Source organism: Phycodurus eques, chromosome 3, assembly GCF_024500275.1.
Source record: "Phycodurus eques isolate BA_2022a chromosome 3, UOR_Pequ_1.1, whole genome shotgun sequence".
Lineage (NCBI taxonomy): Eukaryota > Metazoa > Chordata > Actinopteri > Syngnathiformes > Syngnathidae > Phycodurus > Phycodurus eques.
Genome location: NC_084527.1, coordinates 10231878 through 10256230, shown reverse-complemented (window position 1 = coordinate 10256230; position 24353 = coordinate 10231878). Strand labels below are relative to the sequence as shown.

At 42.1% G+C, this 24353-nt stretch overlaps 1 protein-coding gene across 1 annotated transcript; it reads left to right on the top strand.

Moving 5' to 3' along the window:
- The first annotated feature begins 2740 nt into the window (after positions 1 to 2740).
- prr16 (proline rich 16) lies at positions 2741 to 24063 on the top strand. The gene is made up of 3 exons (XM_061673399.1): positions 2741 to 3436; positions 8571 to 9650; positions 21431 to 24063. The coding sequence occupies exons 1-2, from the start codon at positions 3302 to 3304 to the stop codon at positions 9435 to 9437; spliced, it is 1002 nt and encodes a 333-aa protein (XP_061529383.1). The 5' UTR covers positions 2741 to 3301; the 3' UTR covers positions 9438 to 9650; positions 21431 to 24063.
- The last annotated feature ends 290 nt before the right edge of the window (positions 24064 to 24353 follow it).

Here is a 24353-nt window from a genome sequence, read left to right as displayed (position 1 = left end):
GTCGGAATTTTTTTTAAAAAGTAGGAAAAAGTCTATAAATGTTACCTATAAATGTTAAAAAATATTTTGTTCTCAAGAAGAAAAGTTGTAAAGTTATGAGAATAAAGTCGTATTATTAAAGAAAAAAAGACTTCCAGTTAAACCAGTTAAATCAATATATTGTAACGTGTATGTGTAATTGTTTCATCATATTTAATTTTCACAACAAATTGATAGATAAGTAAAGAGTGGATGAAAAGCTTTGTAAAAGTTAGAAAATGCTTCTAGAATTTTTTGGGGATCACTGATGTTATTATGAAAAAAATGTCTTACAGAGACAATATTAATGGGGATTTTTCATTCTTATTCTTTATTTTCCAGATGGCCGGTCACTTGACTATTCAGCTAAGGTTGCAGCATGCTATGAAATGTATGACGATTTAATTTCATTTCCCCATGTAATGAAGAATATGTATCACATATGTACTAGAGCGGCTCCAACTACCGGAGACAAATTCCTTGTGTGTTTTGGACATACTTGGCAAATAAAGATGATTCTGATTCTGATTCTGATTCTGATCTGTGTCAATAAATTTGTAACGGGAATATGGATTTTATTACCAATGTTAATGCCAGTTGCTTTTCAGTAACCCTGTAGTTTCTTTTAAATCAGTAGACATGGAAAATAGATTCAAATTTTTTTTCATAAAAGGTTTGGAAACAATAACATGTTTGCGTTATTAAAAATTAAGTCAATTGGCAATTTTGGCACAGATTTGTAGCAAGAAACATGCAGTAGATGGACATGATTTGCTTTAGCAGGACACACAAAATAATGTGGCAGGTCGGATTTGGTCCCTGAGCCTATAATTGACACCTATGCAATATATTCTCGAAAAAGTACACCTATTGTTTTTGTGCTACTGTGTAACGGAATGAGAGAGTGATAACTAATTGAACAAATTTCAAAACTTAATGTGATGTACTACCTGTACAATGCAATTGGGAAACAAAAATCAACATTTCTAAGAGGGTAAATAAAAATTAACAACTGAGATGTCGTGGCAAAAGTGTTTACACACTCATATCTGGAGATTTGGCTGTGGTCAGAATTAACCAATCACATTCAAACTTGTGTTAAATGGGAGTCAGCGCACACCTGCCAACGTTTAAAGTGTCTCCGATTAACCTCAAATAAAAATCAAATGTTCTAGTAGGCTTTTCCTGACATGTTTTTCTGAAGGTTTCGTGCGAACACTGACTGCTATTTGGAACTGTTCATAATTCCCTCCACCTTGACTAAGGCCCCAGTTCCAGGCCCAGAAGAAAAACAGCATCCATGTGTGATGTTGTCGTCACCATTCTACACTGTACTGCAGTTATGGTGTTCATTTGGTGAAGAGCAGTGTGCACTAAACATACCTTAATGAATTGGTTTCATTGGACCATAACACATTTCAAGTGTGTTTTGCAAAATGCAGCCGGCCTTGGGTGTTTTCCTTTGCAAGATAAGGCTCCCTACTGTCTTGCCCTCATAGCCCAGACATATGAAGATGGCAGGAGATTGTTGTCACATGCACTAAACAGATTAATTTTCATTCTAATTTCCTGTAGCTGCTTCAGTGTTGCTGTTGACCTCTTGCAGCTTCCCTGACCAGTGTTCTTCTCATCTTTCCATGAATTCTGGAGGGTTGTTCAGTTCTTGCTTATGTCGCTGTTGTGCTCTATTTTCTCCACTGGTTGATGACTGTCTTTACTGTATTCCATGGCATATTGAATTTATTTATTTGACCAGTGAGGTCACTCTTATGCTGTGGAAGCTGCGGACCATGGCTTGTGCGATCAGATGTGACTACGAAAATGTCAGGAAAAGCCTACTAGAACATTCATCCATTCATTTTCCATACTGCTTATCCTCACTAGGGTTGTGGACGTGCTGAAGCCTATCCCAGCTATCTTTGGGAGAGAGGCGGGGTACACCCTGAAATGGTCGCCAGCCCATCGCAGGGCACACATTAACAAACAACCATTTGCACCTACGGGCAACTTAGAGTCTTCAATTAACCTACCATCCATGTTTTTTGGGACGTGGGAGGAAACCAGAGAAAACCCATGCAGGCATGGAGAGAACATGCAAACTCCACACAAGCTAGGCCGGATTTGAACCCAGGTCCTCATAACTGTGAGACAGATGTGCTAACCATTCACGCACCGTGCCGCCCCTACTCGAACATCAGAACTTTATTTGGGGTTAATGAGCGGGACTTTAAATGGTGGCAGGTGTGCGCCAACTCCTATTGAACATAAGTTTGAATGTGATTGGTTAACTCTGAACACAGCCACATACCCTGTTATGAGGTGTCCACACTTTTGCAAACACATTACCTGCACTCGCAAAAAGATGTTGTTTTTTTTTTGTACAGGTTATATATACGTTTCACTTTCGAGCTAAGTGACAGCCGAAATGACGCGCAAATGTTAAGTATGTTATCAGTTTTATTAGTCAGTGGCAACGAGTAGTTGGAGGAAGAGGAGGAGGAGGAAGAAGAAGAAGAAGAAGAAAAAAACGAGGAAGAGGAGAGAGAAAGCATCTTCGTGTGCCGACTGCTTCAGGCTCTCCAAGGGAGCCGCGATGCAGACACGATGACACGGAGCAGGTTGGCTCAGAGAACCGCGCCTGGGCTGCAGTGAACCGGCGGCGACTTCCCGCCCCCCGGGGACATTTTCCCAACGACAAATTCTGACAGAGGGGCGTGTTATGACGAAAATAGTCGACGGTTGTGGAGAATTAGAACAATTGAGTTTGCTTCTTCGGTGCGGCCAACTTCCTGTGCTTCCTCCCCTTTTCGTCACCTCCATTTCTTCCTCCTGTTCTTTTTTTAATTAATTTTTTATTTAACGTCACGAACACGTTCGTCTTCTCAACAAAATGTTGAATTTGGCGCACTTTCGCGCGAGGGGATCTTCGCGGGCGTCTGGCTTGCTTTTACCGGTCGGGTAAGGTGGGAAGCGAGGAAAAAGGGACCCAAAACAACAACCCAACTCGACATTGTCGGAGACATTATGACACAATATTTACACTCAAGCGTTGGTTGTCGCGCTCGAGTGCGCATGCGCGGTGGCGGACGGCGTTAGCTCGCCGCCTTGGCAGCGACAGCGTCCTGCCCCGGCTGACCGCGATGTAGGGCACCTGAGTGGGAGAAAACAACACGGGGAGGGCGGACATGGCCCAAAAACAAAAAAAAGTGTCCTCAGCGCGGCGTGAAGACGGTTGTACTCGTTGACACGATGGTGGGAATAGGGCGGCCGTAAAGTGTCAAGCATGTCCGGGACAGCCGCCGACGGCGCAGAGGGAGCAGTCTCCAAAGTGCAAGTGAAGAGGGAGATCAAGACCATCGTGGACAATTTGGAGACCATCCTGGGCGACCTCAAGGATGTGGCCAAGGAGCTTAAAGAGGTAAACGTACACACACACACACCCACACAATGTTCAGTCTTCATTAGGTGTCTTTTTAATAGATGCTAGTGATGTCAAGCTCCTTACGGCACATGCACAAACAACCTTTTACTCCTCCCCCTGCTCTGGAAGACATGTGGTACAGGAGATGGTCTGAAGTCCCATGACTTTGACTCACATAGAAGCTTTAAGGACTGGGAGCCTACATTACTTTTTACATCATGTTTCATCATCACCCTGGCACAATCCTGGAGCATATGCCGACTGGCTGCGAGCTGTACCCCCGTCCCGGTCTTGTCCCTTGCTTCCTCCGCTCGTATTCATCTTCACTTTTTTCAGTCAAAAGAACTCTAAGAAGGACCCTCACAGCCATTCAAGCGCAACCTCTTCTGCTTTTATGTCCTGCAACTTTGTGCTGTTATCTCCATGTCGCCCACCAAGCATTGGAGATAAATAAGAGCATGAAGGCGCTGTAATCAATCTTTTGTTGTTTTGTGTGTGCAATGTTCTTTCTTTTCTCCTTCCCTTTTGCTCCTCGCCCCCCCCCCTCCCTTGTAGCTTGCAGTAAATTGTGCAGAGGATCATTTGTTCGGACACCACGCAAGCAGAAAAGATGCCTCAAGGGGCTGTTGCTATCAATGCCAGCCTTGGCCTATAATCCATTTGAAATGCACGCATCTGATAGACAGGGTGCTGGATGCGAGCCTGGCTTTGAGGAGGCACCCTGCACAGATGTTTGGCACAGGCCCGGCCGGGTGGTGGTTGGCCTACAGCAGCGGCTGCACGCTGGGATACTGCACTTACGTCTTGCATGTGTTCCAACAAATTATCCGTTTTAGAAGCGCGGTGAGAGTTAAGCTCCGTTACTTTATCTGGCCGGGCCTTTATTTTATCTGCCTTTTTGGCGCTCGATCTGTTTCTCCTCTTGTCAGTCAAATGGCGAGACACAATTTGCATCACAAGTCTTGAAGATGAAGGGAACTGTGTGGACCAGACTATATGGTTATTTAAAAATGAATGACAGCTGTTGTTGTTGCTGTAATTTTCATGAATGCTTCAGATCAAAATACGTTTGATTTTAAAAGTAAGCAATCAATGAGCCTTTTGATTTTAGTGTTTGTGAACACCGTTTTTCATGTTGCTCTTCTGTATAAACTGCACGGAATGGGGGCACGTGATCTCGGGAGAGGGATGTGACGTTTAACCACTCACTTCTCCGGCAATTTTGTGTTAAAAGCAATTGTTGCGGTCCATATTTTATCCAGTATGTCACACCGGATGCTGTCATTGTCACACATCTAAATACATATACAGTAGCTGCTGTGTCGCTGTGTAAACGTGCACGCAGGTCTCACGTGCTGCCTTGATTGGCTCGATGGTCATTTAAAAAGGCACACACCCGTCCGTCTCTGTAAAGAAACCGAGCCACAAGGTTGACGGAATTGCCTGTGAAGAGCTCAGAGACAGAGATGTCACAAGACTACAAAAAAATTGTCTTGTCCTTGATGTTCTCAGAGAACACTGTGGTCCCTATCATCACTGAATAATGTTAAATGCACTGTGTGGTCATTCTTACGTCTTGCGCAGCAAGATATATCTCAAAAGACTGACTGCTCAGAGTTCATCTTATTTTTCCAAAATCAAGATTGAGTTGTTCCAAAAATGTCCAAAAATCTGCTGACAAATAATGTTGCTGTGCTGGCACAGAAATAAGCTTCTGTGTTCAAGACTGTGCATGATATGTTGCTCTCTGCCTTGCCTCACTGAACTCAGGAACAAGAAAAAGAAGACAGAGGAACCGAAATTCAGACAAATAAAGGCGCAGGTGATCAAAATATAAAAGGATTAATGGTAGATAAAAGAGTGCCTTGCTGGCTTTTACAACATATGGCAAGCTCAGCGAGTGGATGGTACTTGTGGTACTTTGATGTAGCGAGCGAAATAAGCTTACGCTTCTCTATTCAAGTAGCAACGTGACTACCCAAAAATGACAGTCTGTCAAAATACCAAATCTGGTTGGATTGGCCATGTCAACCTGAATACAACGCTCCAACAATTTTGAAAATCGGGTGATGGGTTCCGGAAAAATAATTTTTTTGGGGGGGGTAATGTTATTGTATGCTATTGCCTAGAAAAAAAAATCTGGTAATTAAAAAAAAAAAAACACCTGCAATTTAGAGAAAACAGAATAACTTGATTATTTCTCACCATATCTCGTGGACCCTTTTGTTTCGTCTGCTACTCAGGGAGGAAGCGCTTCTCCGATTGGCTAACAAGTTTCAGTTAAAAATATCCACCAATAAGCTTGTCCAGACTGAAATTCCGAGGGCGTTCTACAACTCCATGTGTCAAAATGCCGTCAGGTGCCCTAAAAACTGAATTTAATTAAAACAAATGGAACATTATTGGTAAGCAGAGAAGTGTGGGCAGTAGGTCATGTACGTCAGTCATCAATTTTTTTGTTATTGAGGATTTCAAAGGCATTTAAAGTGCTTATTCAAATTTTTATTTTTAAATTTTTTTTAAGAAAGTTCCACAAAGATGGTGGCCACTTGCCAGTTTGGTCATTTAAGACCATGCACGTTCTTAAGTAGCAACTTGCTACTATTACTAGCAACTTTTTGCCACACTGAACTGAAAATCGGCATTCTGCAGACCAATAAAAGCCAAATGAGGGCATCACATGGTCTACTATCCTCGACCAGATGGCCTAAAACAAACAAGAACAATCAGTAGAGAACAGTATTTGTGAGGAAAAAATAAAAAGATCAAGATGATCCTCCTGGCCGAACTCTATAAATCCTTTTGTAGAGATCGGAGAAAGTTCCCAAAGGACAACCAGAACTGCAGCTCTCCATCTGGGCTTCAAGGCAGACTGAGCCGACGGAATCCTCTCCAAAGTGCAAGATGTGAAAGCTGTGTGCTAATGGTTCTTCTTAGAGTTCTAAACTTTTGACAAAAAGGCAAACAAGAGATGATGATAAGTGCTGGCGATGAGGTTTTCAACCAACTTTATTGACCATTTTATGCTTGTGTTAATGTTTGACGTCATTTTTTTCACAGAGTTCAGAACAGAAGTGGGATGATCAGAAAGTTGATGGAGCTACCATGACACTGTAGTCAGTGTGCAGGTTTTTTGTTTGTTTGTTTTTTAATACATAATACTGTTGATCTAGGTTCTAAGCTGGGTTAAGGGTAGTCCTCTTGCTCCATGAAAAATGGTGTCAGTAGAGGGGACATCAGTAAGCTGAAGTCATATCAAGCTAGCTTCTTCTGCTCATGGAAAAATTTCACCATAATAGACATGGATTCCAATCCTGGTTGAGGGTCCTCTGTGTACAAGTAGCGTCAGAAGTAGGATAGTCAGCCGACCTAGGTGAATCTTGTGTAATTACCCACAAATATGGGCCGGCTTTCATAATGGTGAGTGTGTTTCGCTACGTTTGTTTACCCAATCTGACAACCATGGATGTCACGGTCGATTCAACCCAGAAGACTCCAATTGACTTTAAAGCAACGTGAACAGCTGTACAAAAACAATATTTCTTTTTTTTTTTTTTTTTTTATAAAACAAGCTGCATTCAGTGTGAATTATCCCATTGATGCTAAAGCACTGAACAGCCTCAGATAATAAACCCATTCCACTGCTTTGTTTTCAGACCCACATGTTGTGCTTTGTCCGCCTCTTGATTGCCAGGAATTGATGCCTGGTTTAGTTCCTTTCCAATACTAGCGTTATCTATGTGCCAATAGCATATCTCACACTTGACCATTTATCTGCTGTTCACTGACAACGCAGTATAGTCTGCAGAGATACTTTCTCTGTGTTTACCGCACAGTAGGCAGCAGATTCCTTTGTATAATTTACTCTTTCGAAATCTTTCTGTTCTTGGCCTAATTTCCTCTCACGGTGTTCTTTGGATTCTCCCACTATGCATCTCTCCAGTCTCCTCTTCCACCTTGGCACACTATGCACACAACCAAGACTGATCATCTCGCTGTCCTATTGTGTCGCTTGCAGGGCTGATATCTGATGTTATTTGCAACGTGCTCTACTGTTGGGTAGCCGTTCGTCTGGCGGTAATGCCAACATTGCTTTCTCTGAAACGGGGGGGGGGGGGGGGGGGAAGCTGCACTGCGAATGAGGCAGTTTTTGCTGTTTCTTCCTTCAAAGACTAAGAAGAATGTCAGAGGATTTGCATGAAATTTGGTGCCTAACTCTGGGGACGACCGAACCCAAAAATTGAGTAACTTGAAGAAAATCTTGAATTGCATACAGAATCATGATGCAATTTTTTTTGTGCTCTTTAGTGGCTAGTGGGATGTCTGCATAATTTTATGCAACTTCTGGCTCCAGTTTGTGTGTGCAAATTTTTATTTATTATTATTTTTTAAATGAAGAATAGGTATTCTTCCATTGATAATGTCATTAAATATGTTTAAAAATACAAATGAAATCTTATCTATTTTGTAATCTTATATGATTTCACTGTAGGACACCACAGTAGGCCTAAAAGTGAACACATTCGCTTCTGTCAAATGCTATCCAGTTTCAACCGAATTAGATTTTTCTACACAAGCTAAGTACTGTAGTTAATATATCAAACCATCTTGAATTTGAATCCAGATTTTCCATTTAGTTGTCTAATCAGCTAATGGATTGTTTGCAGATCTTAACATGGCTCAAAGGAAATAAAGATCCAGATCTGGAATAGCTCCTGGATTTAAGTCTGTCTCCTTTCACTTTTGCTTCCACCAGCTCTGAGTTACAGCTGACATTTCCATGCAGGATTTTGTGGCTTTTGCCGCTTTTTTCGTGTTTGTGATGCTGAATGGGATCGTTGCAGTCCATCAATCAGATGTGAGTCTGGCAGGCTTATGGCCGTCCCCATAAATTGTTATTTCTTTTTCTCCCCACGGTGCTTGTGTCAGTGTGATATCTTAATTGATTTTTAATCTCCTGAATCAGCCTCGCCAATCAAAGTGTATCCATTTAAATGCTACACTTTGAGCTTTTCGATGCATTGATTAGAATGAGGAGCTACATGATAATGCTCATTATTTCTACAGTGTTGTTGTTGTTGGCTGAGGATATCTATGTCATTTATTTTGTGACACGTCCTGTCTCCGCCAGGTCGTCCACGATATTGACACCCTGACGTGCGACTTGCAGCTGGAGGACGGCCTGACGGACAGCTCCAAGACGGACACGCTCAACTCCAGCTCCAGTTCCACAGCCACCACCACCACCACGGCGTCCAGCCTGGAGAAGATGAAGTTCTTCGCTGACGACTGCCTCTTCATACCGCCGGCCCCCGTCGCCCCGATCCTCGCCCTCCCTCCCGCGGTTCTGAGCGTACACAAGAAGGCGCACCCGCCCTTGCCGCCGCCCAGAGTTACCTCGGGGAGATCCGAGGATTACATCGGGAAGAATCTGCCTCAGCCGACGTTAGTCCTATCAGGGAATATATCCAAGGCTAATGGATCCTTATTGAAGAACGGTGTTGTTTTTTCTTTGAACCCAAACCGGGATTTATTCTCCCCGACGTCGTGTTTCATTACTAATGACAGCGGTGTCCCGGAGTCGGGCCTGGTTCCCACACTGCCCAGACCCATGCCCCTTCTCCGCCACGAAAAGAACAAATGCCCCAAGGCCCCTGGCAGGGAGCCCCGTGAGAGGGAACGTGTCCGTTTCAGCGAGAAGGTCCAGTATCACGGCTACTGTCCGGACTGTGACCTCCAATATGACGTGGATGACTCAGAGCTGCACTTGCAGGCTGAGCTGAACGACATGCGACTCAGCCCTGTGCACTACTGCTCTCCTTCCTCCCCTCCTTGTCTTCCTCACCAACTAATGCTGGAGAACGGCGGCCTCTCGGTCAGCCACAGTTTTCCACCCAAGGCGAGCACTCCTCCTCCCCCACCTTGCGTACCTCCCCACTCGGGTTCCCTCAAACCCCAGAAAACAATCCTGCGCAAATCGACCACAACCACGGTTTGACGACAAGCCCTGTGACCTGTCTATCATACACAATATTGAGTCGTTCATAGTGTTTTCTATTTAGTGAGCCCCTTCTGCTCCAGTCCAATTTTTGGGATTATTCAAACAGCGAGGCTGGAAAATGGGAGACAAGGGAGGCGAAATCTCAGCGGAATAGAGCAAGGGGCCCCACCATGGATTCCGAGACGTATGCACACAGATTTAGACCAAGCGGTGAGTGTGTGTGCTTGTGAAAATGGGTTTGTCACAAGGAGGAACAAAGGGGCAATTGTATATGTGCACTAATGCATGCTTGGCTGCATTTAAGTTTATTAGCTTATGGTTGTTCATGTGTTACTTGATTTGTGGGTGATTGATGTGGTTAGCACGTCAGACTCACATTGAAAGTTCCTGATTTTGAATCCCAGCTCAGTCCTTTCTGTGTGCAGTTCATGTGGCCTGATTGAATGGCGACCAAACCAGTCTGTACTGAAATATACAGCGAGTTAATGTTAATATTTCATTAGAGAGGGGGCTGACTGTACTAAAACTCAAGGGTAAATATCTGTGTCTGTATGGAGGCTTCTGGTACTAACGAGTCTCGGGAAGTCGGAGTACCACTGTTTAATTCATGATTTCGTGGCGCAAATAAGGAAATCTGTTTCCTTTGCATTTCAGATATTCTATGACACAAAAATAACTAGAACGTGACTTGATGAGACTAAATCAATAGTCTGACATAACCTTTGCAAGTTTGAGTAGAAAATAGTAGTTCAGAAAATCATGCATCAGATGTTATTAAAAATTCATTGGGTTGTTTTGATGTGGAGAAATTACCAAAAGGTTTGAAGGGAATGTTTGAAGACGAAGCTACCTCTACATTCTTTTGTCAAAATCAAGATCATTTTGTGCTGACATAGCAAATAACTGCAAAATGGTCGCAATGTTATTTCACCCCAGCTGCCTCTGCAACCTTGTCATTAGATAAAGTGCAAAATTGAATGAACGAATAGATGATTTTAAAGATGATAGACAATTGAGCCCTTACAGAGCCCTGACAAGTAACGTGTACTAACTAATCTTACCTTGGACCGACCTCTGCAATCTATGACTTGGCAAATACGGTTTTAAAGCTGATTAGTTGAAAATTGAGCCCCTATCCTATCCCCATAATCTTGCTTTGGATAGTGGATATGCAAAATCCATCGTTTTCTTGCTTTGACATAAACAAATACCGATTCTGTAAAGTTTGAGGATAATTGCGGTCAAATTGTTCTCAGTAAAGCTCTGTTCAAAAATGCAGTAAGGTCATCAGTTCTCATCATCTATCTCACAAACGGGGCACAAAGCATTCATTTCCACATAAAGCCGACGTAACATCACAGTTTAGCATTAGCTTTCTTGTTAAAAAGAGCCACCGCCCTTGTGCGTGAACTCTGTGTGCATGTGACTTTCTAAATCGAGTGTGTGCGTGTGTGTATATATGTGTGTGTGTGTGTGTGTTTGGGGGACATGTCCAGCGGGTCGAGTTGGGGCGACACCATCCCCTGGAGTAGGCTGAGAATAGTAGCACCTTCCTTGCGGTGATGCCCTTAATTAGCTGCATTAGTCTACAGCAGATAACGCAAAGCGCCTCACACGACCTTTGTGCTGACATCGGCCCCCACGACTCTGCTACGTCCGCTGCACATTTTTCATCACAAATGAGGAACGTAACAAAGAATAAATTCAAGTGAAATCATGACTGAGCCCGAAATGTGGGGCAAATGCTGTGTCTTTTAGGAGCGGCAGTGCGTTACATAAACAATTTTCATGTTAATGTTCACCCACATCTGCTGTCTTGTTTGTCCATCTGCCAGCATGATTACGCAAAAACCACTGGGCTGCTTTAAATTGAATGTAATGGATGCAGTGTGGCCTGAGTAAATTGTTACGTACACATCCAGGAATCTGACCTACTGCTTGATGTTGTTATGGTTCAGCGGCACATCTGTGTCTATTAATAGAGGTGTATATTATTCAGTATCACTTGCATTCTATTGCATCAGTAAAAAAACAAACAACAAATCTGAAACAAATCCTAAAGCAAACTGGTGAATGCACTGTAGCGGAATGGAACACTTATTCACATATTTTCACAATTAGTGGCTCGGGGCCTTTATTTACTCAACTACAGATGGGGCGGGATGACTATTAGGAGGGGGGGGGGGGTCCTTTATTTTTTAGTAGTTCTGGAATAATATTAGACAATGTTACTGGTCTGCAACAGTTTATTTCAGGTGAAATTGGTGTTTAAAGCAATATGAAAATGACGGACCAACAATGTCGAATTTTGGAGAAATGGGGCAGCACGGTACAGTAGCCTTCAGCACGTCTGCCTCTCTCAGTTTTGAGGTTCAGGGTTCGAATTGCAGCTCTGACTATCCTGTGTGGAGATTCCGTGCACTCCATGTGCTTGTATAGGGCTTTCTTCTAAGTTCCAAAAACATGCATGTTAGCTTCATTGACTGTAAATTGTCCATAAATGTTAGTGTGAATGACTCTTTGTCTATTATGTGGCCTGTGATTAGCTGATGACCAGTCCAAGGTGTCGCTTCTTGCCTAAAGTACATGGAGAAATGTAGCGAAAAGGTAAGCACCGAGGCGGTCATTGCACAAATAAGTCATATATTGCTCCCCAGAGCGTAAACATGGATGCACACAACATTGTGGAGCGATCACATGTCAAGAGTCGAGTAGAACGTTACACGTAATCACATAACGTAAGGTAATCTTTAATACCACACAGGGAAGCAGTCAGACTCCGCACTTGAATTCATCTGAGAATATGTTGTTCAGTGCTGCTATTTTGGTTTGCAACTGAGATCAAGTAGACTCAGCGAGTTAACTATTTAATGTCAGTGTGTGAGTTATATGAACTGAGATACTTTAGTTACATTTTGGGGTCTAGTTTAAGGAGAGGTTTATTTGTCATAAGTAGATGACACAACAGAGCAGGTGGGCTAGTAGTTAGCACGTCTGCCTCACAGTTCCTAGGGTCAGGGTTAGAATCTCAGCTCCTGTGTGGGTTTTTTCCAGGTACTCCGGTTCATTGAAAACCCTAAATTTTTCATATGATTGGCTATCGAACAGTATAGTGCGTACCCCCACATCAGGCCAAACGTCAGCTGGGATAAGGTTCAGCTCATCCACAACATTAATGAGGATAAGCGCTATAGAAAATGGATGGATGGATGGATGGATGGTGCAGCAGGTGACTAATTGGGGAACGGTGTATCGAGATTGTCATTGCCTTGTAATCTGTTACCCCCCAAAAATACAGGATTCTATTGTAAAAATACATTAGATGAAAACAGTTCGATTATGTCCTCTGGAACAGCTAAACTGGAAAGAAGAAATGAGGCATAGAAAGGAAAAAGAAGTGTCTTTTTATCCCAAAATCTGACACACACAGGTCAGCACGAGTTAGGTCTCCCATCTGCAGACATTTGGTGGCAGACAGGTGTTTCCACATGTGCCGCTGTGGCTCTTAGTACCTCGAGAAAGGGATGGCTCAAGGTCAAGGCGACGGTGGCGACTGCCAAATTGGACAGGTGCAGGACTTCAAAGACGCATCAAGCTTATGTTTTTTCCTCTGAGGATGGAACATGTCCAACGGCGCCATCTGCTCAGAACTGGCAGTACAGTACAGCCTCCTCCAGTGTGTCGAGGTCTGCTCACAAATGGCCTTTTGTCACACGTTTGCAGTCTGATGTTATTTAAACACTGCAGCCTTGCATAGTTTATTAGAGTGGAAACTCCAAAGTTGAATACCATCGGTTCCGTGATGCCGGTTGACTTGCAAATTGTTCTCATTTCAAAACTAATTTTGAAAGAAATAATGTGAAGTGAAATAATTTCATCATAAAATCGTTTATAACCGCAAGTAACAATTTAACATTGTTAATCGTCATACATGTAAAAAGAGATGTTAACCATCCATCCATCAATTTTCTGTACTGCTCGTCCTCATTAGAGTCGGGGGGGCACGAGCCTATCCCAGCTATCAGTTAACATCTGCACAATAAAGCTACTCACAATTAGGAAAAGAAATGCCTCACAGACAAAAAAAAAAGACAGAGCGGGAACATGTAACAGTTTGTTGGCATGTTTTTATGAGAATTTCCAAGCTAGTCATCAGCCACTATGCGTTCAGCTACATGCTACTATTTACGTTGGCATCTGCTCAGTAAAATGAATATTTGTATGTGCAAGAGGTCCTTGTTTTACATTACTAGATAACCAACAATAGGCAACGTCTGTTCAGCAGCGTAAGAATACGTCATCCCGCGGCACAAGAAGGCACGCTCAGTTGCCACCGTAGTTACTGTTTTTCACTTGATTGTTTTGTATTGATGGCCGAGAAGGGTTCTTAATATCAGTATTTATTATAATGATGATTTTACTACCGCGTTAGTGTAGGTGAGTCACAGACTACGGCGGGTTACAATGCATACAAATGATACTATCATGATGATATGATTAATTATTATGAATATTATTATTATTATTGTCACAGTGCGCAAAATTCTGTGGATCTTGAAACATTAGTCGAAATGCTCTACAACAGCTGGCAATGAGTTAATAACCCCAATCAGGACAAGCCGTATGGAAAATAGCTGGATAGATAGCTGCTTATATATAATCATGTTTTATTTATACTGGTAAGGCAGATGTCATGTGATAAGTATCTGGAGTCTAAACCGTTGAGTGTTTATTTGTTTAGACTTGCGGTGTCCTTTTTGAGTGGGATATGCTCACTGATTAATCCAACGCGTGACATCGGCGGCCTTTCAATCTAACATCTGGATTATGCATGCGTGTGAATTGAGCCAAAGGGAAGCGAGACAGCACGAGTGTGTGAGAGGACGTGTTGTTTAATAGATGCAGGTTTGTCCTCGAGGTGATGGCCCTCATCGACACAAACAATTCCTGCTATTTGCATTGTACAATTTCAGGCTAATGAGTCTGGTGGTGTGTTCCCACTGACATACAGTAACACGCACACACACACACGCACACTTGAGATGAACGGAGCAGTGTGTTCTACAGAATGGCGTGCAGCCAGTTTCATTGATAGGCACAACACATAAGCACTTTGGCTGCCTTGCTGGCTAATGAACTAGTCAGTGGAGAGAGGAAATTGACACTGTTCATTTTTTAATATTTTAATATTTTAATATTTTATATTAAAATGTTTTTTTGTTTGTTTCCTTTTCCTCTCAGCTGTCTGTCCAGGGGCACGATGACATCAGTTCCTAGTTTGTTATTCAAACAGCCTTGTGGCTGACATCCAGTACAATATTACCACTTTTCCCATTGGCTTGTAGGGCAGGTATGATTGATCCTGATGAACTCTGCCCAGCAACAAGTGGTCAACATTTGACGTGACCAGGAAAAATCTACATTGGTGTGTCTGCTAGACTAAAGCTAAAATGTGCTTTTGGTTGAGAGTTTTTTTTAATAATGAATCGTTAATTATGTTTTTACATGAGCATCAGACCGCAAGAGTCTACCAAAGTGGATTTCCTTCATGTATCTGTCAAATCTTATCTGCTTTGACCAAAATTTGCTGTGAGCACACAGGGTCGCTGGGTGTAGCGTTCAACCGCTCAGTTAAATGAAACTTTAATTAAAGCCTTTCATCCGAGTCTGATCCAGATCATGCGTTTGGCAGCAGTGTAAAATTAACACTGGAAATCCCATTTAACACGATCATATCTCTGAATGTTTGCGTTGTCTTGTGTCATCTAAAGCGTACCGATTTTTAACATCTTAACCAATGTAGAAAATGTGAGAGACCCCACATATGACCAGGAAAACACTACACATGTGTTTTTACTGCTCTTACAGTAGCAACGTGACCAGTGGCCGCCATCTTTGTGGAATTAAAACAAAAAAAACATGGAATGAGCACTTCAATTGCCTCTAAAATCCTCCATAACAAATAAATTCATGAAAAAAACAATTGGTTGCTCAAGTGCATGACCTATTCTACAGCCCACACTGCCCTTCTCACAATAATGTTCCATTTACACTAATTAAGTCGAGTTTTCAGATCAACTGACACCGTTAGAAACATAACGATAATTTTGACGTGTTGATGTTTCGGAATTTGGTGGATATTTTTAGCCGACTTGTCAGCTAATCGGAGAAGGGGGTTCCTTGAGTAACAGGTGAAATGAGACGGTCAAGGAGATATGTTGAGAAATCATTTTTACTGTTTTACTCAAATTTTTTGAACAGATTTTCTCTTGGCGATATCACACAAAAACGTTCACAAAAAAGGGAATTTCTTTTCAGACACAAAAAAACTAAACTAAAAACTAAAACGAAACCCATCATCCGATTTTCAAAATTGTGTTGTACTCAGGTTGCGGTGGCCGTTCCAGCCAGACTCAGCGTTTTGACAGACAGTCATTTTTGGCAAATCATATCGCGTTGCTACTTATAGTCTGCGTGTGTGTAGTGTAGTGTAGTTTAGGTGACCAACACTGCACACCACACACAAAACAATATTTCCACTGAGAATCATGAGTCTCCTCCCTCAAGCCAGTTGTCTGTCGTAGTACCAACACTGACCTATGCGAGGCACCACAGTGCTACAGATCAGTCAGATTGATGGAAAATAAAAAAGATTAATAATAAAAGAAGAAATAGAATAATCTCGGCTAACTGTTATCTTATCTGGTAATTACATTGTCATTACATTGGCTGTTATGTTTCACAGAGTCAGTGGCTGCGCGGAACTCTGTGTTGACCACACACACAAGCAAAGCAAATTTATTTATATACACATTTCATACATAAGGTAACTCAGTGCTTTACATGATTAAAATCATTTAAGAACAAAGAGAGAAAAAACATCTTATAAACATTTAAAACAAAGAGGAAAAAAACTAAGAGTGCAATTAAAACAGCGTACAGTGCAGAAATATCATTTAAAAGCTATCGCTAAAGCTATCGGGATTATTGAATGTGACGATTGTCAGCCCCGATCATTTTCCGAGCAGATCAGGGAGGAAAAAAAATATTTTAACGCACCCCCACACCACAGGTTAATCGCCCAGGATAATCTTTCAGAGACCTCCGATAATCGGGGCCTTTGCTGGCTTTGACTGGAAAATGCTCAGATTACGCCCTATTCTCGGTACGTGTGCACCTCGCTTTAACAGATTTTTCAAACATGAGAAAGACCTCACCCATAACGAGGTAAAAAAAATTGCTAGATAATGAGATCTTGGAAAGGAAAAAAAGTAAAATACGGTGAGCACCGACCATATTCCTAGCAGATTGACGAGGGGGGGAAAAAATCACCCAACACACCACTCACTACAGTCAGAATCACTCAAGATACTTTTTTAGAGACATCTGATAATCGGGCCTTTGCTGACTTTGATCGCAAGGGAGGGAAAATGCTCAAACACATAAAGTCTCGGAAAAAAGAAAATGGTTGGCACCGAGCAGATTGGGGAGGAAAAAGCACTTTGAACACACCCCACACCACAGAATAATCGCTCAGGATAATCTTTCAGAGACATCCGATAATCAGGCCTTTGCTGATTGCTCGAATTTAGCTCGATTACTGCCAAGTATATGTGGGCCACTTTAGATTCCCCCTGCTCCAAAGCACATCAGGGATGAGGGTGTTGGTGTCTTCCTCTGTTGTACGTATACTTAACTTTATGTATCAGCTTCCGACTTTGGGATGGGCGGGGAGGAGATGGATCTTAACCGGCTCCGTCGTGAGTCAGGACTGAGTCAGCCGTGTTGACCTACTCCCTACAGCAGCTCACCACTTCCCCGTAGCCCACCTCTTTTTCATCTAAGTGCTAGAGGACTCTGCATCTTTTTGCACAATTGTCGAATAAAACCAAAAACATTTGTACCGGCATTACCAGATAACTTGCAACCCTTTATTGCTCAGTGGCTGTTTTTGTCAATGTCTTCATGTCTCAAAAGTGTTCTCTGTCAATTGACTGTCTGTTGTCGTACTAGAGCGGCTCCAACTACCGGAGACAAATTCCTTGTGTGGTTTTTTTTTGGACATACTTGGCAAATAAAGATGATTCTGGTCTGAGCCCGTCCTGACGATATACGACTCCCACTCTCCAACAATCCCCCCTGGTAGTCTACGGAGCTCCGTCCATACAGTACATTGGGCACCGCTGGCAGCCTTTCAAACGCTGTCTTTCATCAGACGGGCCCTTCGCGCTTGTTTCTCACTCGCGTCCGCCACTCGATAACTTTAAAATACAAATGGAGCCGCTCGCTCATTACGCTTCCGCTGATAAATGACACGGCGGTGCCTCATGTGTTTTCACTTTGCGATGGAGCGAAGCGATAAAGTGTCAAAGCTAATTGGGCAAATGATTACACCTGCTGCTTCCATAATTAACTAAAACACTATGCAGCCAACACTGTCCTCCCGGCGAGGCGACCACCGGAGAGGAAAATGGCTCGGAAATTGCTTGATTGATTGAGAGTAGACAAAAACGAGGGCCGGTACAATCTCTGACCAATGTTTTCTTGAATATTTTTACCCTAAATAGGTTATAGTGTGACATAAGAAATAATCCAGAAAAATATGTGCAGATTGTATGACTTCATGAAACCCAAAATCAATAGTTTTCCTGCTTTTACATAGCGAGATGATCCCTGAGAGCTTGAAGAACATTGCTGGATAATTCTGATGTGTCGACAGCTGACAAGGAACAGTGGATTTTGACTAGTGTTTCGTGTTAAACAAAATCAATACTGATTTTGCTAGTTAGGGTATGGAGAAATAATCCTAGACGTCAGCAATTTCATTAGCATGGCTTTAAAATTGAAAGGAGTCTTGTGTTGACGTGAATGTTTGAAGCCCAGTTCAGACTGGAACATGACAGAACGCTGACAAAGAATGCATAGAGAAATGAATGAATTCAGTATTGTGACAAGTAGCTACCGGTGACGTCTAACCGCTGTGGCACTTCCCCTGTTTTATGTCAAAATCAACAGGGTTCTTTGATGACGCAACAAAGAGAGACATTTGACCTCAGCCCCTCATCTTCTTCAAAATTGACAGGGTCCTTGCATTGACGTGAAAGACAACAAGCCCAAATCAACTTAGTCTGTTCTTGTCTCCCGGATATTGTCTGAAAATCAATAAGATTTGTGTCATGAAATAGAGTGAGTGTGAGAAGATTAGCTCAGTGTTGTGATGTGACTGATAGGTGACAATAACCATAAACTGACTTGCCACTTGACCTTTGTTTTATGTCATGCGAAATGAATAGGGTTCTTGTATAGACCAATAATCAGTAAACTTTTTAAAATTCTTGCTTTGTCGTGAAAGATTAAAGCTCAGTTGAGATTTAAACCCAGCATGAACGCTGAAAATGATCTAGGACTGAAACCATTATTCAAATAACTTTAATTACAACATATTACAAAAATATGTTGTAGAAAAATCTCTGCCTCAAAGGATAGAGGCAGCCACCAGTGCGCTTTCCATTGCTTTATTGAACAAACGGTAACAAAATAAACACGTAATAAGCACATTCATACACTGTATACGGTTCGCTGCTACGGCCACAACTGACACCCGGGCACTCAATCGACATGCAGACGAGCAACAGGTGAGTGGAATTAACAGCCAGCTGCTAAACTGAGCTCACAACAGCCAAACCTCCACACTCATTCACTGGCTCCCACGTCACTCACCAGGCCAGGCCCCACCATTTAAAGCCACACACACACACACACACTCAATCAGATTTTACAGTGTCCGCACGTTAGGGTAGCGACCCCAACAATAATACCTGCAGCACAAATGGCACATTTTGTTGTTTAATAAGTTTTTATCCGATTACTCGATTAATCGCCGGGATAATCTGTAGAATAATTGATTCTGAAAATGTTCGATAGCTGCAACCCTACTTGGAATGTGAATCTATTGTCCAAAATCAGTAGTATTTTTGCTTTGACTAGTCACTCCCCAAAACTCAAGACTAAATCAGTATTGTAATTGGTGTATATATATATGCAAACTAATGTGGACTGATTTGACTTTTCTCCTCTGTTTTACATTATTCAAACTGAATTAGGTTCTCTTTTTTTTATAGCATAATAACTGGCCAACTTGACTTTTAAATCGAGGTGGTTCTTGCTTTGCCCAAAACAATCTGCAGTGGATCGAGTTTAACTTTGAGCTCAAGCTACCTTGCCATTAGGCAGCCCTTCAAAATCAATGTTTCTTATTTTGACAGAGTAATAATCCCCCCAAAAGTTTACATACAGTATAAACTCAATATCATGACTGACGGTAAGTAACGTAGCCTTGCATTGATAGTGTTCAGTGAATTAATCGTACCCCCATCTGTAAATTGACCATTTTTAAAATTCAAAAGACCCCACACATGACAGGAAACGGTAGCACGTAAGACTTTGTGATCGTAGATATCGAATAGGTTGAACAGTTACGATTGTGGGCTTCGCCGTTTTCCAAGTGGATTGGGGAGGAAAAATCACTCTTAGCACACCCTACACGACAGGATAATTGTTCAGGATATTCTTTTCGAGACGTGTGACAATTAAGCCTTTGCTAACTCTGACTTTGATGGGACGGGTATAATCAGGCCCAAATTAGACCCACTTATTGATATTCGTGTACCCCCCTGGTATCCTGGCTCTGAATTGCAAAGGGTCTTGCCATGAAGAAGACTGGTTGAGAATTGGAGCGCTAAATGAGGCACATTTACCATTTACAGAGCTTATCGGACCTTTTGGCTTGGACGCCCTTCAAACTCATTACGGCTCTTACTCTGACATCCTTGTAAAATGAATACCAGCTTCAGAGCTTAACGTTTGATTTGTCAGCAGTGTCTTAAAAACGTCAAACAGAGGCTCACACTCCCCAATGCCTCTTTTTCTATTTTCCTTTCATTTTGCAACCTGGCAAGTGCATATCGCTCCGTAAAAGTGTGCAATAAAGGTGTCAAGATTGAGCTACATGCACACCCTTGGCCAGTGAATATTAATTAGTCGCCGTGTCTCCGGCTCATCGTCGAGGACGACACTCTGCCAAGAGCTCATCTACGCGTTCATTTTTATCACAGTTTAGTGGCGTGATTGAAAAAGGCAGAGTTGGAAGGGAATCGTCAAAGCAAAATAATTGAGTCCTTGTGTGCCTGAAAGTTTGCATAAATGATGTAGAAAGTTCATTAATTTTCAAAGTGGGAGTTTGGCTCACTTGAGTGATACTTGTCCTGAACATGATGCAAGAAAATGAGTCTGAATCCTTCCCTGTGCACGCAGACATATACCCACAAATACTGCATTTCATCAGTAACATACCTAATTTCCACAATGGACTATTGCTTTACAGATGCCTTGTGTGTCGTGCAGACAGTGTGTCTTGCAATAAAGAGATCGAGCACGACACATGGCGGTTTAAGTCATAGTTAAGCTAATTACAGCCACAGCCTCATTTTTTTTTGTGTGTGGGGGAAACTCCAGCTTTACAGAGTCACATTGCATTACGTGAGATCGGTGTGTGTCTGTCTCACACTCTTGAGATATACAGAAAGATAAATGCATGTGGAGATTTTTACCCTCCTTTCGGGATTGTTAAAGGTTTGTGGCATCTGCTGCACGTCAGTGGAGGACGTTACCTCTTCAGTGTTCCCAGACATGATCTTGTGTTCCAAGAAGCGACACAAGATGACAAAAGAGGCTATTTTAGGAGTGCCAAAGGCCACAGATTGCACGTTTTTTTTGTTTTGTTTTTTTAAATATAAAGAAATGCTCCCGATGGCTTCCCGCTATTAAGGTTCTAGTTGTGCAACGTGTGTACACGGGTATGTTTGTGCGTGTGCGCGCCTCACTATACTTATATTTCCCTCAGTGCAAATAGTTGTCGCGGCGACCGCTCAGTCAAGTGGCTCTCGTCTGTGTTCCATCTAACGCCTTTGCTCTCTTTCATTCCCTTGCAGGTCCCTCTGAGACCCTTCAGCTACACCTGCGAAGGATGCTGGACAGGGGAGGCCAAGCATCCATCTTATTTTTGACGGCTCTCCGCCAATAGGAGATAAATACAGCCTTTGGATTCTGAGCACCTGGAAAAAAAAGGAACCTCCATGAAGGCACGGTGAAATGAGGATTGGGGAGGAGGGGTTTTTGTGCAGACAGAAGATGTTGTAGTCCTCGCAAAGTCATGACCTTTCATTGCAGTTGGACAACTGGGACAGAAAAGAATCCTATTTATTTTGAATGAGGCAAGCTTAATGAATTATTTGTAACCAATCCCATCACACATAAAGTATGTCAAATGCCAAATTTGCCCATAATCCTTATCAGCTACAAGCCAGTCATAATATATGACTGCTAATTAAACTAATTCCACTTTGTCAAAGCAAGAAGCTGACACAAAATGGCCGAGGTGGGTGAGCTCAGATCACGTTGGCATCCGATTTCATTCACAGAATTCAGTTCACAGTCTTTAGTGAAGCTAACATGCATAGTTTAGGAATGTGCGAGGAAATGGATGGGTGGAAACATAACAACAAAACAAACAAGATTTTTTTTATTTTTTATTTTGAATGGTAATAAAAACAGTTCAAAGGCCAAACCAGTTTATGTTCATTGTCAAGCCACCAGTAATCGATCTTCAGGCATAAATATTTTTGTCAAAGCAATTGTAACAATTGTAACTTGGATTGTAACAATTGTAACTTGGATTGTAACATTGTGGCATAAGAGCGCCAAGGTAGCTGAAGTCATGCTTTAGAACAAGAATGTTATTGATGTTTGAATGACAGCAAAATACAAATCAGTTCAGGTTCCTTGTTACCTATCCAACAGTAACAATGGTAAACGGATCTTTAAATGAATTTTGCATGGTCAAGGAAAGAAACCTATTGATTTTGGTGCTTTTCCTTGTTGGCCTGGCTCAATTCTTAACAAACATTGTCCAAAACTTTAACGCTAAAGACAAAAGGATTTTTTATTACTGTAGCAAGAACAGTATGTCGTAGTGGTGCGTGTGTTTGGGCACTTTTATACTACTTCTATTACTTTGTGGGGACTACACAGTAACATCAGCCTCATTTTCTTGGTTGGAATAACGCTTAAATGATGGCTAAAAAAAAGGTGTCAGTGCAGGCAGCTGTGAGTTTAGTCAACAGGAGGACATTTTAGAGCTGGAAATTGCCTTTTAAAGAAGTATAAGTGGATGTGTGTGTTTGTTTTGAGAGGTGGGCCGATTCTCTGCTGGACTGAAGCCAGGTAAAAACGATGTCCTGTCGGTTTGCACCATTTGTCGCAGACAATGTGTTGATCATCCATCTCACTATTATGTACACTGATTTTTGAGCAGGTATTAATTTGCATCAAATGTTCCTTTCTATACAAATCTACATGAGCATGTTTGATACACAGTATCTCTAGATTTCAGGCCTTTTTTTACAGAGACTTAACATTTCAATAGAGGATATTTTTGATATGGTGTCTGACGACTGAGAAGTGTCGATAACGAAGCGCTATCGCCGAGAGACACTTCACAGACGGAGCGGCATTGGGCGAGCGAGCGCAAAGAATATCAATTGTGTGAGGCGAGAATGCATTGTGCTGCGAGTGAATGTGAGTGCTCAGCTTGTCCTTCCATGCTGTCTTTTTCTATGCATTTTTTCCCCCTGAAATCCTGTCTTTTACTCCTCACACTGCCAGCTTGATAAGAGATCGTACATTCTCATTTGTTTCAGTGCAGTGGAACCTCTAATGTCCTCGAGGTCATACAATTTGGAATTTGACCAACAACGTCAAGTTCCTGATTTTTAGTATATTCAGTTGCAAGATTCACAAGGTTTATCCGATCAGACGTGGTGTTCAGTGCTGAAGATCGGAAGGTGCCTGGGGCTTGATATAAGCGGGGTAATAATTCTTGTAATGTTCCTAGTTCCTAGTAAAGTACCTGCAGTTGAAATGTGTCAGTAGTTGGGGGAAACATGCCTCTTAAGTCACAATCATGAGAGATTTCAACCTGTTGGGCCCTGGAGGAAGAATTGCATTGCACATTGATGCATCACCAAACAATTGTATAGAGAATATAAAAAATCTAATCAAATCGGAGGTCAACCAGATTGTGTTCGACCTTAGAGGTTCCACTGTCTTGTATGTCCATCAAGTTTAGCCTAAAGATCTGTTTCTCAGTTCATCTAAGCAATGGACATTAAATACAGAATAAGGATATTAATATGAATAGATGATCAAAAGTCATTTTGAATGAGTCAAGGTGAGACTGCTGTCAATTTTACAAAATAAATGTTTCATTTACCTAGGTTTTTTTCCACGACCGGGTTCAACAAGATTCAAAGAAAACTGGGATGGGATGGGATGGGAGAAGTCTGTTATATTTTTGCTGTACATCTTTGCCAATGGATGGAAAAAGAGATTATGAGAAGTAAACACTTTGCACTTGATGTTGTCTGTGTGTTCGTAATGCCGCTTTGTTTGTCATCAGCTGTGCTCGTCGCATCCCTCGGAGTCAAAAACGGCGTTAATGAAAGCGTCAGCCCGGGCATCACGCTGAATCAAAGCAGCTTTTTTTTCAAAGGAAATGAAAATGACATCAACAGCCGCATCCGTTAATTGCAGATTAGTGCGATGAGACCGTCAGGGTTGCCTCGTGGTGCAAAACGCCATCGGCCTCACTCTGAAAGATAGAACAAATGCACGGTCAGCGACTGTGGCAGTGCGCCATCGTAAAAGCTGAAGGTCAGGGTTGCAGGAATCAAGAAGAGGAGAATGTCAACAGTTCTAATTCCTCAACCTGAATGTTCTGCTGAGATTAAATTACCATTCGGACTTGGACAATATACATTGGCTTGGCCTGGTCGGCGAGAGAGAGAGGATTTAGAT

Bases quoted from the DNA above. Each gene is read 5' to 3' on its own strand.
- prr16 (XM_061673399.1), top strand. From the start codon at position 3,302: ATGTCCGGGACAGCCGCCGACGGCGCAGAGGGAGCAGTCTCCAAAGTG. The intron at 3,437-8,570 runs GTAAACGTACAC...TGTCTCCGCCAG, and splicing joins TGGCCAAGGAGCTTAAAGAG to GTCGTCCACGATATTGACAC.